This window comes from Lithobates pipiens, unplaced genomic scaffold, assembly GCF_037356315.1.
Source record: "Lithobates pipiens isolate NorthernLeopardFrog02 unplaced genomic scaffold, aLitPip1_a1.2 Scaffold_106, whole genome shotgun sequence".
Classification (NCBI taxonomy): Eukaryota; Metazoa; Chordata; class Amphibia; order Anura; family Ranidae; genus Lithobates; species Lithobates pipiens.
In genome coordinates this window covers 478,172-493,896 of record NW_027507692.1, presented here as the reverse complement: position 1 = coordinate 493,896, position 15,725 = coordinate 478,172, and the positions used below count along the sequence as shown (strand labels likewise).

General features: G+C 45.6%; 1 protein-coding gene across 1 annotated transcript in view; it reads left to right on the top strand.

Moving 5' to 3' along the window:
• LOC143958481 (neuronal acetylcholine receptor subunit alpha-10-like) overlaps positions 1 to 15,725 on the top strand; it is an 83,899-nt gene that overhangs the window by 40,912 nt on the left and 27,262 nt on the right. Inside the window, exon 2 of the mRNA XM_077467820.1 lies at positions 15,018 to 15,163. Within this exon, the coding sequence (XP_077323946.1) occupies positions 15,018 to 15,163 (146 nt within the window). The remainder of the gene's footprint in view (positions 1 to 15,017; positions 15,164 to 15,725) is intronic.

Sequence of the window (15,725 nt, the reverse complement as noted above, 5' to 3'; positions counted from 1 at the left end):
CCGGTGGTTGTGGGGGCCTGCGGGGGGGGGGGGCTTATCGGAATCTGGAAGCCCCCTTTGACAAGGGGACCCCCAGATCCTGGCCTCTGCTCCTGTGTGAAATGGTAACGGGTACAAATTTACCCCTACTAATTCACCCAAAAAGTGTGAAAATGGTAAAAATGACAAGACACGGCTTGGGACAATTAAAAAATAAAAAAATAAAATGTCCCACGAAGTCCATTCATCTTCTTCTCTCGCTCCACCAACCGACCGGAAAAAAGACCCCACACATGGCCACCAATCCGCCTCCATGGGAGGCACCCGCCGTATGATGCTTAGCACAGATGGCAGCTCTTTTATAACTGAGAGTGGGGCCACACGCTGATGTCCCCGGGTGACCCCGCCCCCCTCTGACGCTCGGGGACATCCCTTTGACCCCGCCCCCCTCTGATGCACAGGGACTTCCCTGCGACCCCGCCCCTCTCTGATTCACGGGGACTTTCCAATGGCTTCTACGTCACCGGGTGACCCCGCCCCCCTCTGACGCTGCGGGGAAGCCATAGGGATGTTCTGTGCCTCAGAGGGGGTGGGGTCACCTGGCGACGTCACAGTGTGGCCCCCGCTCTCAATTATAAAAGAACTGTCACATGAGAGGACGGTCACTATGGCGGGTGCCTCCCATGGAGGGGGATTGGTGGCCACCTGCAGGTTTTTTTTTTTCCAGTCCGTCGGCGGAGCGAGAGAAGAAGATGAATGGACTTCGTGGGACATTTTTATTTTTTAATAAAGGACTTGTCCCAAGGTGTGTCTTGTCATTTTTACCATTTTCACACTTTTATGGTGTACCCCGTTACCATTTCACATGGGGGGCGGAATCTGAGGGTCCTCTTGTTAAAGGAGGCTTCCAGATTCCGATAAGCCCCCCTCCCGCAGACCCCCACAACCACCGGGCAAGTGTTGTGGGGATGAGGCTCTTGTCCTCATCAACATGGGGACAAGGTGCTTTGAGTGGGTACCCCAATGCACCCTCCCCATGTTGAGGGCATGTGGCCTGGTACGGTTCAGGGAGGGGGGTGCTCTCTCGCCCCCCCCCCTTCTTTTCCTGTGGGCTGCCAGGTTGTGTGCTCAGATAAGGGTCTGGTATGGATTTTTGGGGGGGCCCCCCCCAAGCCATTTTTTTTTCATTTTGCTGTGGGGATCCTCTTAATATTCATACCAGACCCAAAGGACCTGGTAATGGACTGGAGGGGATCTCATGCCGTTTTTGTCAATTACTTTTATGTGTATTGCCGGAACCCGACAATTCATTGTAGCCGCTAGAAGTTAAATTACTTTTTTTCCTTTAGAAATGTCATTTTGCTCTCGGACAGTTCTAAACACGGGAAACATGCGCCCCTTCACAGGCATACTATAGACACCCCCCAGGTACGAAATATAAAGGAATATTTCACTTTTATTGTTTCACTTTAATGATTATTAAAATCACTGCTCCTGAAAAAACGTCAGTTTTTAAAACTTTTATTGCATTGATACATGTCCCCTGGGGCAGGAGCCGGGTCCCCAAACACTCCCCCGGGGAAGGAGCCGGATCCCCAAACACTCCCCTGGGGCAAGACCCAGGTCCCCAAACACTCCCCTGGGGCAGGAGCCGGGTCCCCAAACACTCCCCTGGGGCAGGAGCCGGGTCCCCACACACTCCCCTGGGGCAGGAGCCGGGTCCCCAAACACTCCCCTGGGGCAGGACCCGGGTCCCCAAACACTCCCCTGGGGCAGGACCCGGGTCCCCAAACACTTTTTAGGACAATAACTTGTATATAAGCCTTTAAAATTCACATTTTTGATTATTTATGTTTGTGTCCCATAGACTTTAATGACGTCCAAACACATTTTTTGCCTGTTCGCATGTTTTGCTGCGAACCGAATCGGGGAGGGGGGGGGGGGTGGAGGGATGGGGTTCGGCTCATCCCGAATTATGAGATTTGTGCCTCTGATGGAGAAATGTGGGGGAGGGGAGCAGTAACTCCAAATATAGCCCCCAGAATACAGTGAATTCCACTCATGTCTCCCCTCCCCCTCCATATATCTGGATGTGGTTCAGGATCCCGAGAGGAGCGAAAAGAATCATCATTTATTGAGAAGAAGGAAGGTGACCCAGATACAGAAGATGGAGATCCTCATCCCCGACATCTTCCTCTACCATCCCCCGCTCATCCCGACATCTTCCTCTACCATCCCCGCTCATCCCGACATCTTCCTCTACCATCCCCCGCTCATCCCGACATCTTCCTCTACCATCCTCCCCGCTCATCCCGACATCTTCCTCTACCATCCCCCCGCTCATCCCCGACATCTTCCTCTACCATCCCCCGCTCATCCCGACATCTTCCTCTACCATCCCCCGCTCATCCCGACATCTTCCTCTACCATCCTCCCCGCTCATCCCGACATCTTCCTCTACCATCCCCCCCGCTCATCCCCGACATCTTCCTCTACCATCCCCCGCTCATCCCGACATCTTCCTCTACCATCCCCCGCTCATCCCTGACATCTTCTTCTACCATCCCCCACTCATCCTCGACATCTTCCTCTACCATCCCCCACTCTTCCTCATCACCCACATCTTCCTCTACCATCCCCCACTCATCCTCATTACCTCCATTTCTATTCTAATTGGTTTGATAGTTGTCCCCAATAATGGTATGTGGAGTTTGTCACCCTCCGGTGTGTGGTGGGCGGGGCATCTCACCTTCGGTCAGGGCTGTCTTTAAGGCAGAGTAAAAGGGGCAGCTGCCCCGGGCCCTGTCATTGTTGTGGGACCCAAAGCAGCTGCCTCATACTTGCCAACTATCCCAGTTTAAATTCCCTCTTCCCTTGAGGTTATAGTTCCGTGCTGTGTCCCAATATCTCAGTATGAAGTTCTGTCTCTGCCATATTGTTGTGTACAGATGACTCACTTGCAGACCTGTGTTTACATGTAAATAACCGATAATCATATGTATATCATGCCCCCCTGAGGTCATACCCACCATCACCTATACTGAATGCTGCCCACTGGGGAGATAATGGGGCATGCTGGAAAGTCCTGCCAACAACTGTGGTCATTATGCCTACCATAAGCCTGTTCTGCAAAGGTAAGTAAATTGGTGGGGGGAGGGTAGTGTGGGATTGGTGTAGAAGCCTTTCATTCACACCAGTGGCCAGTGTGAAGGTCCCCCATACATTGGTGATTACTGTGAATGCTTCTATTACATTAGTGGTCAGTGAAAACCCCTATTACATTAGTATTACATTAGTGGTCAGTGTCAACCCCTATTACATTGGTGGGCAGTGTAAACCCCTATTACATTGGTGGTCAGTGTAAACCCCTATTACATTGGTGGTCAGTGTAAACCCCTATTACATTGGTGGTCAGTGTAAACCCCTATTACATTAGTGGTCAGTGCAAACCCCTATTACATTAGTGGTCAGTGCAAACCTCTATTACATTGGTGGTCAGTGTTGAAAACAAGCAGCACTGCCATTGATTACACCCTCCCCCAGCACTGCCACTGATCCCATGAGTCCTAGAAACCCTAGGTGTTTTCTGTCTATTAATGGGTCCCCTCACCTCCCCGGTCCATGGTGTGCAGCCAGTGAGGAGATCATGTGCTGTAACCTCTAGCAACCAATCAGTAATGATGTGCAGTAAGCAATCAGTGAGCAGTATCGATGTACAGTAATCTCTAACAACCAATCAACAAGCAGAAATCATGTGCTGTAACCTCTAGCAACCAGTCAGTGAGCGGTAATGATACACTGTAACCTCTGTCAACCAATCGCAATCACTGCTGGATCTGATTCAGTAAACTGATTTTGAGCCTAGCTGCTATTTATTGTATGTCTCAGAGCAGGTGGAGGGCAAAGCCGCATGCCCCCCCCCCCGGGGGAAATGTTTGCCCAGGGTCCAATCAATATTAAAAGACGGCCCTGCTTTTGGTGACAACTCTTCTAATGGTCACGGGGAGACGGTGAATAAACAACGTCAGGGGGTCTAATCCACAACTATGGGGCTTGTGATACCTTGTCCTGAACAAATGCATGTCACTGCATGGCCCGGGGATGTCCTGGGGCTCAGAGATCTTACAATCATGGAAATCCTCTTCCCAGGATACAATGTACAGTCTGATCACTGGGGGAGGGGAGAAGGTGCTGATGACACCATCTCAGGTTAGGCAGAGTCCCGGACTGGCGGTGTTTATTGTGATGGTCGCTATACATTGCGACGTGTCGGGATTGGTGACGGGTCCTCTTAAAGGTTCGGCGTGTTCCTCACATCTCACTGACTTCTCTCTGCTGCGGATTTCCATCTTCTTGTTAATTGAAGCGATACAATCTGTCTCTTCAGATTCATTTCCATGCCACTCATCTCCCGCCGCTCAATTCATTCTGTTTTATCGGATTGTGTTTATCTCCCGCTGCTTAATTAATTCTGTTTTATGGGATTGCGCTCATCTCCCGCCCTGAGCGGATAATTAACCAGATGATTTCAGCCGACAAGTTTACTGGACTGAAATCATCTGGCAGCGTCCTTCAGTGTCCTTCCCTGATAAATATTTGATGGCGACGTGTAAGAAGAAGAGAAAACTCCCCATAGAGGATGACCCCCCATAGAGGATGGGTCCCCATAGAGGATGACCCCCCCATAGAGCATGGGTCCCCATAGAGGATGACCCCCCATAGAGGATGACCCCCCATAAAGGATGGTCCCCATAGAGGATGGGTCCCCATAGAGGATGCCCCCCATAGAGCTTGGGCCCCCATAGAGGATGACCCCCCATAGAGGATGGTCCCCACAGAGGATGACCCCCCCATAGAGCATGGGCCCCCATTGAGGATGACCGGGATTCACAAGGTGTTCTTCTCAAATCTCCACCAGGAATCACAAGGTGTTCTTCTCGAATCTACACCAGGAATCACAAGGTGTTCTTCTCAAATCTCCACCAGGAATCACAAGGTGTTCTTCTCGAATCTCCGCCAGGAATCACAAGGTGTTCTTCTCGAATCTACACCAGGAATCACAAGGTGTTCTTCTCAAATCTCTACCAGGAATCACAAGGTGTTCTTCTCAAATCTCTACCAGGAATCACAAGGTGTTCTTCTCAAATCTCCACCAGGAATCACAAGGTGTTCTTCTCAAATCTCCACTGGAAATCACAAGGTGTTCTTCTCAAATCTCCACTAGGAATCACAAGGTGTTCTTCTCAAATCTCCACCAGGAATCACAAGATGTTCTTCTCAAATCTCCACCGGGAATCACAAGGTGTTTTTCTCAAATCTCCACCGGGAATCACAAGGTGTTCTTCTCAAATCTCTGTTGGGAATCACAAGGTGTTCTTCTCAAATCTCTGTTGGGAATCACAAGGTGTTCTTCTCAAATCTCTGTTGGGAATCACAAGGTGTTCTTCTCAAATCTCCACCAGGAATCACAAGGTGTTCTTCTCAAATCTCCACCGGGAATCACAAGGTATTCTTCTCAAATCCCCACCGGGATTCACAAGGTGTTCTTCTCGAATCTCTACCAGGAATCACAAGGTGTTCTTCTCGAATCTCCACCAGGAATCACAAGGTGTTCTTCTCAAATCTCCACCAGGAATCAGAAGGTGTTCTTCTCAAATCTCCACCGGGAATCACAAGGTGTTCTTCTCAAATCTCCACCGGGAATCACAAGGTGTTCTTCTCAAATCTTCACCGGGAATCACAAGGTGTTCTTCTCAAATCTCCACCGGGATTCACAAGGTGTTCTTCTCAAATCTCCACCAGAATTCACAAGGTGTTCTTCTCAAATCTCCACCAGAATTCACAAGGTGTTCTTCTCTAATCTCTACCAGGAATCACAAGGTGTTCTTCTCGAATCTCCACCAGGAATCACAAGGTGTTCTTCTCAAATCTCCACCAGGAATCAGAAGGTGTTCTTCTCAAATCTCCACCGGGAATCACAAGGTGTTCTTCTCGAATCTCCTTCAGGAATCACAAGGTGTTCTTCTCAAATCTCCACCAGGAATCACAAGGTGTTCTTCTCAAATCTCCACCAGGATTCACAAGGTGTTCTTCTCAAATCTCCACCAGGAATCACAAGGTGTTCTTCTCAAATCTCTACCAGAAATCAGTGTGTTCTTCTCCAAACTCCAACAGGAATCACAAGGTGTTCTTCTCAAATCTCCACCAGGATTCACAAGGTGTTCTTCTCAAATCTCTACCAGGATTCACAAGGTGTTCTTCTCAAATCTCCACCAGAATCACAAGATGTTCTTCTCAAATCTCTACCAGAAATCAGTGTGTTCTTCTCCAAACTCCAACAGGAATCACAAGGTGTTCTTCTCGAATCTCCACCAAGAACTAGTGTGTTCTTCTCCAATCTTCACCTCCACCAGAATTCACAGAGGCTGATTTACTAAGATTCCCGGGAAGTACTGGGCGCTCTACATGTAATAGCGCCCATTTCAGACAATTAAGAGTTCAAGCAGACGAACGTGCAAAATGAAAATTTGCACTATTAGCGGCGAACATGCCTTAGTAAATTTAGCCTCGCTAAATTGGAGATTCCGCGGATCTGCAAGTGCCAATTGCTACCAAGTTATTATATAGCACTGCACTGCAACCATGATCCATGTATGTGAAGAAACCATTTTTATGTGAGATTTCTCCCTCGTGTGCATCTATTGATGTATATTACAATTACTATTCCTAGTTTGTTTTCTTCTTTTCCTAACAAATGCTGTTATGAATGAGTATTGCAGAGTTACATGTATTGAACATTTACACTTACATAGCTGTTTTACTTTTTGTTATATGTTTTTTTTTTATTTTTATTTAGGGGATTATAAAAGCAGTATTTATTTATGTTCATTCTTTAATCATACTACACTATTATGCAGGTCTCAGCGTACTTAGCACAAGTGGTCTGCTCAGATGTCTCCAACTCAAGTTATGAGTTCAAATCCCAGCCAGTCTACCACCCACCAGCTGTGTGTATTTGTCCAGTGCACAAGCGAATTCAAATAAAACAAACAAAAAAATGTAAACTGCCCATTAACTAGTGTGTGATGTTTGGAATTCCACACCATAATAATATTGAATGCATGCATTTGAAGAGTTAATATATCAGAATCAACCAAAGTAAAGTGCATTGGCTAATTGGCATTTGCCTATTTTCAGCATAGGCTGCTGAGTCCAATGAAATCTTTTAGTAGATACCCTCTGTGGGATTTGAAAACCAATGAGTCTTTCAAGGCCTGAGTCTGTCAAGGTAGAGGCACTGACAGTGGCGTAACTAGAACCTTCAGGGCCCCGATGCAAGAAACCATGAGGGGCCCCCCTGAACCCCAGCCAGGGCCCTTCCCTCTGAGTCCGGCGGTGGAACTCCAGGGCGTGGTCACAGGTATGACCTTTCTGAGCCCTGTAGTTCCACCACTGGTATCAGTAGTTTTTTTTTTTATTATTTTTTTTATTATTTTTAGGTGCCCCATTGGGGGACTGTCCCTAGGCAGGATGGGGTCCTCGTCCCCAGAAGAGGTGAGGTCCTTTTCTCCAGGGCAGATGAAGTTACTGCCCCCAGGTGAGAAGGAGTCCCTGTCCCCAGGGGAGATGAGGGTCCCTGCCCCCAGGTGAGAAGGGGTCCCTGTCCCCAGGGGAGGTGGGGGTCCCTGTCACCACGTGAGAAGGGGTCCCTGTCCCCAGGGGGAGATGGAGGGGGTATATAATGGTGTGTGGGGGATGGGGTCCTCTCACTCACCATGACCAAGCTGTAGGCCGCGCACTCATCCATGTTGGCCTGGGCTCCATCCAGTGTGCTGGACGGGCGATCAGCATATCTCCCAGAAAGACCTTTCATCATCTGTGTATGACGGGGGAGGAGGGGGGCTGGCAGACAAGCCTGCAGTGTCCTCCGGGGGGCTCTCATAGGGCTGCACTGCATCTGTGTGCTTAAAGTTTGTTTACCCGGGAGAAGTATGCAGTGCAGTGTGGGCCGGACTCTGGGGGGGGGGGGGTGGGACTCTGGCTGGGGAGAACAGACATCAGACTGAGCGGCAATGCATGGAGCAGGAGAGGGGTACTCTGAGGAGCCGGCCGAGGACACAGGTCATGCGAGGAATGCACAACTAAAGAGCAGCCAGTGCGATAGTCGAGCATGGAGCTCTGCTAGTCACCCTCCACCTCCAGCCACCCGTGTGCATGGTGCACTGGTATCCCTAGCTGCCTATGCTGCTGCCGGCCATATGTAGAGGGGGCTGCATGGGCCCCCTGCAGCACAGGGCCCAGTTGTGGTCGCGACTGCTGCACCCCCTATAGTTACGCCCCTGGGCACTGACCACTACCCTATTGAGCTGCCCACAATATCACAGACTAAATCAAGAATACTAACTGCTGACTAATGTAATTCCACCACCTATATGTGCAAAGAAATGCAGTTTAAGTGTATTTATGTGGCAGTACAGTGGCTCACAGGTTAACACTTCTGCCTAGCAGGACTGAGGCTCTGGGTTTGAATCCCAAACATGCCACTTCATGTAGAGAAGTCGTCTGATCTCCCTACATTGTTAAACATGACTCCATTCCTTCCCTAAATTATGTCTACATGTAGTATTTATGTGTAGGAGGGTTCCACCACCATTGCAAAGCGTGTCATAGTTGGTTGTTCTTGGTGTGTGAGTGTAGAATAGTGATGTTACCCTTTGATTTTTTGGGAATGACATTTTTATTTCTGATGTTGGTACACATATCAGATTTTTTTTGGCTCAAATTACGATCATTTGGAAATGATAAAAAAAAAAATACACAAAATTGAGACTCATTTTAAATTTTCATCAGCAATGGTATTGTTTGTGGTTTTGTAAAGACCATTTTTGTGAGTTTTGCTAAAGATGTTTGTGAGATTGAGAGCAACAAGTGAAAGTGACAGAGAAAAATATATAATATATGAAAACATTCTAGCCTTCTGAAAAACAAATTAGATGATGAAGAAGCAACATTGTTGCAAGGACAATTTCTTTGAGAGAAAGACACATTTCACCACAACATGAAAAGATTTACAATTGTACCTTTAGAACCAATGGCTGAAACCTGCATTGGGCTACGCAAATCTTCACTCTCTAAAAATGCTCCTTAAAGCGGAGCTCCACCCTAAAGTGGACCTTCCGCTCATTGGAACCCTCCCCCCCTCCGGCGCCACGATTGGCACCTTTCAGGGGGGAGGGGGGTGCAGGTACCTGTACAGTACAGGTATCTGCACCCACTTCCGGCGTAGATTCTGCAGAAGCTACGCCCCTTTCCGCAGAATCTACGCCCCTTTCCGAAGGAACCCCCGCTGCCTGCTGGGAAACACACGGATCCCAGAGACAGCGGGGACCATCCTTATTGCGCAGCGCGACTCGCGCATGCGCAGTAGGGAACCGGGAAATGAAGCCGAAAGGCTCCACTTCCTGATTCCCATACCCAAGATGGCGGCGGCAGCACCCGAGAGACGATCGAGAGATCGGCTTCGGGTGCCGACATCGCGGGCACGCTGGGCGGGTAAGTGTCATTATTTGTAGCTGCTGACTTTAATAAAAAAAAAAAACGGTGGAACTCCCGGCGGACTCCCGCTTTAACCCAGCGCTCATTTTGGTATTTACTATAACTCTTGGTAAAAAAGCAATGGGAGTTAAAATGAGAGTAGTTTGCAGGTCTGAGCATGCTCAGTTGTGTTGGCACCTAGTTTGTAAAGAGATGGGGAATCGAATCGCTTCTCAGACTTTAAAAGATATTTCAGTGTATAGAACACTTTTCAGCCCTTGTACACACGGGTCGGACATTCCAATAACAAAATCCGTCTGATTTTTTTTCCCGACGGATTTTGTCCGAAACTGGTGTTGCGTACACACGGGTCGGACAAAGTTGTCGGAAAATCCGATGGTTCGGAACGTGATGACATTCGTTCATTTACGATGGGACTACGTTCAGGCTAGTAGCCAATAGCTTTGGTTTCGTAATCTGATCTGAGCATGCGTGGCACTTTGTCCGATCGGAATTCTCTACAAAAAAAAAACGATCGGACAAAGTCCGATCGGATCATGTTGTCGGAAAATATTATATCCAGCTGTCAAACTTTGTTGGTCGGACATTCCGACGAAAAAAGTCAGATGGAGCCCACACATGGTCGGATTATGCGACAACGCGGGCCGATCGGACATTCTCCCTCGGAATGGCCGACCGTGTGTACAAGGGCTTATAGCTGTATGAGCCTGGGTTCCAATTGGAGCGATTAGGCATGTGAGTGACATTTGAAGTTCTAGCAAGAGTCATGGTTTGGGCGCTATCTGTTGTCTGAGAGCTATAGTAAATTCCATTTTGGAAATATTATTTCCCCAGCGCTATAGCCGCTAATTAGCGCAATTTTGAGAGTATTTCTACCTGCGAACGTATATTAGCGCTATAGTAAATGACCCCCACAGTGTGTTCTTGTGGAATCTCCACCAGGAATCCTAGTGGAGGTGGAGATTCGATAAGAACAAACTGTGATTCCCGGTGGAGGTGGAGATTCGAGGAGAACAAACTGTGATTCCCGGTGGAAGTGGAGATTCGAGGAGAACAAACTGTGATTCCCGGTGGAAGTGGAGATTCGAGGAGAACAAACTGTGATTCCCGGTGGAGGTGGAGATTCGAGGAGAACAAACTGTGATTCCCGGTGGAGGTGGAGATTCGAGGAGAACAAACTGTGATTCCCGGTGGAGGTGGAGATTCGAGGAGAACAAACTGTGATTCCTGGTGGAGGTGGAGATTCGAGGAGAACAAACTGTGATTCCTGGTGGAGGGGGAGATTCGAGGAGAACAAACTGTGATTCCTGGTGGAGGTGGAGATTCGAGGAGAACAAACTGTGATTCCCGGTGGAGGTGGAGATTCGAGGAGAACAAACTGTGATTCCCGGTGGAAGTGGAGATTCGAGGAGAACAAACTGTGATTCCCGGTGGAAGTGGAGATTCGAGGAGAACAAACTGTGATTCCCGGTGGAAGTGGAGATTCAAGGAGAACAAACTGTGATTCCCGGTGGAGGTGGAGATTCGAGGAGAACAAACTGTGATTCCCGGTGGAAGTGGAGATTCGAGGAGAACAAACTGTGATTCCCGGTGGAGGTGGAGATTCGAGGAGAACAAACTGTGATTCCCGGTGGAGGGGGAGATTCGAGGAGAACAAACTGATACCTGGTGGAGATCGATAAGAACATGTTGAGATTCCTGGCAGAGGTGGAGATTGGAGAAGAACTATTCCTGGTGGAGATCCAGAAGAATATTGTGTAATCGGCTTCACCAAGGGATTTTTTTTTTTAGGATTTGCGTTTCATGACTATACTGGGAGGTCATAATCTCTGGTTAGGGGGGATATATTGGGAGCACATGGCAGGACTTATCCCATTTATGACATCTGTGTACAAGGAATGTCTCACTTTTGGTGCTGCAACCTTGTCATAGAGCTATATTGTCATATAAAGCCATAATTCTCCCCTCTACAAGACTCTGGTCCGGCCGCACCTGGAGTATACTGTCCAGTTCTGGGCACCAGTCCTCAGGAAGGATGTACTGGAAATGGAGCGACTACAAAGAAGGGCAACAAAGCTAATAAAGGGTCTGGAGGATATTAGATATGAGGAAAGGTTGTGAGCTCTGAACTTATTCTCTCTGGAGAAGAGACGCCTGAGAGGGGATATGATTTCATTATATAAATACCGGACTGGTGACCCCACAATATATAAATACCAGACTGGTGACCCCACAATATATAAATACCGGACTGGTGACCCCACAATATACAAATACCGGACTGGTGACCCCACAATATAAAAATACCGGACTGGTGACCCCACAATATATAAATACCGGACTGGTGACCCAACAATATATAAATACCGGACTGGTGACCCCACAATATATAAATACCAGACTGGTGACCCCACAATATATAAATACCAGACTGGTGACCCCACAATATATAAATACCGGACTGGTGACCCCACAATATATAAATACCAGACTGGTGACCCCCCAATATATAAATACCGGACTGGTGACCCCACAATATATAAATACCAGACTGGTGACCCCACAGTATACAAATACCGGACTGGTGACCCCACAATAGGGAGAAAACTTTTTCGCAGAAGGGAGTATAACAAGACTTGTGGCCACTCATTCAAATTAGAAGAAAAGAGGTTTAACTTTATACTATATAGAGGGTTCTTTTCTGTAAGAGCAGCAAGGATTTGGAATTCCCTTCCACAGGCGGTGGTCTCAGTGGGGGGCATTGATCAGTTATCAGATAGATAATCACCTGAATGACCGCAACATACATGATATACAATGTAACACTGACATATAATCACACAACATACATGATATACAATGTAACACTGACATATAATCACACAACATACATGATATACAATGTAACACTGACATATAATCACACAACATACATGATATACAATGTAATACTGACATATAATCACACAACATACATGATATACAATGTAAAACTGACATATAATCACACAACATACATGATATACAATGTAATACTGACATATAATCACACAACATACATGATATACAATGTAACACTGACATATAATCACACAACATACATGATATACAATGTAACACTGACATATAATCACACAACATACATGATATACAATGTAACACTGACATATAATCACACAACATACATGATATACAATGTAACACTGACATATAATCACACAACATACATGATATACAATGTAACACTGACATATAATCACACAACATACATGATATACAATGTAACACTGACATATAATCACACAACACACATGATATACAATGTAATACTGGCATATAATCACACAACATACATGATATACAATGTAACACTGACATATAATCACACAACACACATACATGATATACAATGTAACACTGACATATAATCACACAACACACATACATGATATACAATGTAACACTGACATATAATCACACAACATACATGATATACAATGTAACACTGACATATAATCACACAACATACATGATATACAATGTAACACTGACATATAATCACACAACATACATGATATACAATGTAATACTGACATATAATCACACAACATACATGATATACAATGTAAAACTGACATATAATCACACAACATACATGATATACAATGTAATACTGACATATAATCACACAACATACATGATATACAATGTAACACTGACATATAATCACACAACATACATGATATACAATGTAACACTGACATATAATCACACAACATACATGATATACAATGTAACACTGACATATAATCACACAACATACATGATATACAATGTAACACTGACATATAATCACACAACATACATGATATACAATGTAACACTGACATATAATCACACAACATACATGATATACAATGTAACACTGACATATAATCACACAACACACATGATATACAATGTAATACTGGCATATAATCACACAACATACATGATATACAATGTAACACTGACATATAATCACACAACACACATACATGATATACAATGTAACACTGACATATAATCACACAACACACATACATGATATACAATGTAACACTGACATATAATCACACAACATACATGATATACAATGTAACACTGACATATAATCACACAACATACATGATATACAATGTAACACTGACATATAATCACACAACATACATGATATACAATGTAACACTGACATATAATCACACAACATACATGATATACAATGTAATACTGACATATAATCACACAACATACATGATATACAATGTAATACTGACATATAATCACACAACATACATGATATACAATGTAATACTGACATATAATCACACAACATACATGATATACAATGTAATACTGACATATAATCACACAACATACATGATATACAATGTAATACTGACATATAATCACACAACATACATGATATACAATGTAACACTGACATATAATCACACAACATACATGATATACAATGTAACACTGACATATAATCACACAACATACATGATATACAATGTAACACTGACATATAATCACACAACATACATGATATACAATGTAACACTGACATATAATCACACAACATACATGATATACAATGTAATACTGACATATAATCACACAACATACATGATATACAATGTAATACTGACATATAATCACACAACATACATGATATACAATGTAATACTGACATATAATCACACAACATACATGATATACAATGTAACACTGACATATAATCACACAACACACATGATATACAATGTAACACTGGCATATAATCACACAACATACATGATATACAATGTAACACTGGCATATAATCACACAACACACATACATGATATACAATGTAACACTGACATATAATCACACAACACACATACATGATATACAATGTAACACTGACATATAATCACACAACATACATGATATACAATGTAACACTGACATATAATCACACAACATACATGATATACAATGTAACACTGACATATAATCACACAACATACATGATATACAATGTAACACTGACATATAATCACATACATACATGATATACAATGTAACACTGACATATAATCACACAACATACATGATATACAATGTAACACTGACATATAATCACACAACATACAGGATATACAATGTAACACTGACACATAATCACACAACATACATGATATACAATGTAACACTGACATATAATCACACAACATACATGATATACAATGTAACACTGACATATAATCACACACATGGGTTGGACTTCTATACTATATTATATACCCCGTAGAGATCACAGGGGGGTCACCAGCTCTCCTCCAATGATTCTCTTTGGTCTGCGGTCAGCACAGCGCCGGGGACCTGGCGCCATATCTCTGTAGACTGCCCGCTGGTCGCTCTGAAGGTAACTCTGACCTGTTCTGTCATTTCAGGTGTTCTGCCGGCTCAGGGAAGATTTGCCTACAAACTGATGAAAGACCTTTTTGTGAATTACTCCAACGCTCTGCGCCCGGTGGAGGACATGGACAAGGCGATGAACGTCACCCTGCAGGTCACTCTGTCCCAGATCATCGACATGGTAGAGTCACCGCAGAAAATGATGGTGGGGATGGTGAAGCCCTTAGTCTGGGAAGTGTGTCCAGGCCCCCTAGTATGGGAAGCGTTTCCGGGCCCCCCCAAGTCTGGGAAGTGTGTCCAGGCCCCCTAGTATGGGAAGCGTTTCCGGGCCCCCCAAGTCTGGGAAGTGTGTCCAGGCCCCCTAGTATGGGAAGCGTTTCCGGGCCCCCCCAAGTCTGGGAAGTGTGTCCAGGCCCCCTAGTCCGGGAAGCGTGTCCGGGCCCCCTAGTATGGGAAGCGTTTCCGGGCCCCCCCAAGTCTGGGAAGTGTGTCCAGGCCCCCTAGTATGGGAAGCGTTTCCGGGCCCCCCAAGTCTGGGAAGTGTGTCCAGGCCCCCTAGTATGGGAAGCGTTTCCGGGCCCCCCAAGTCTGGGAAGTGTGTCCAGGCCCCCTAGTATGGGAAGCGTTTCCGGGCCCCCCAAGTCTGGGAAGTGTGTCCAGGCCCCCTAGTATGGGAAGCGTTTCCGGGCCCCCCAAGTCTGGGAAGTGTGTCCAGGCCCCCTAGTATGGGAAGCGTTTCCGGG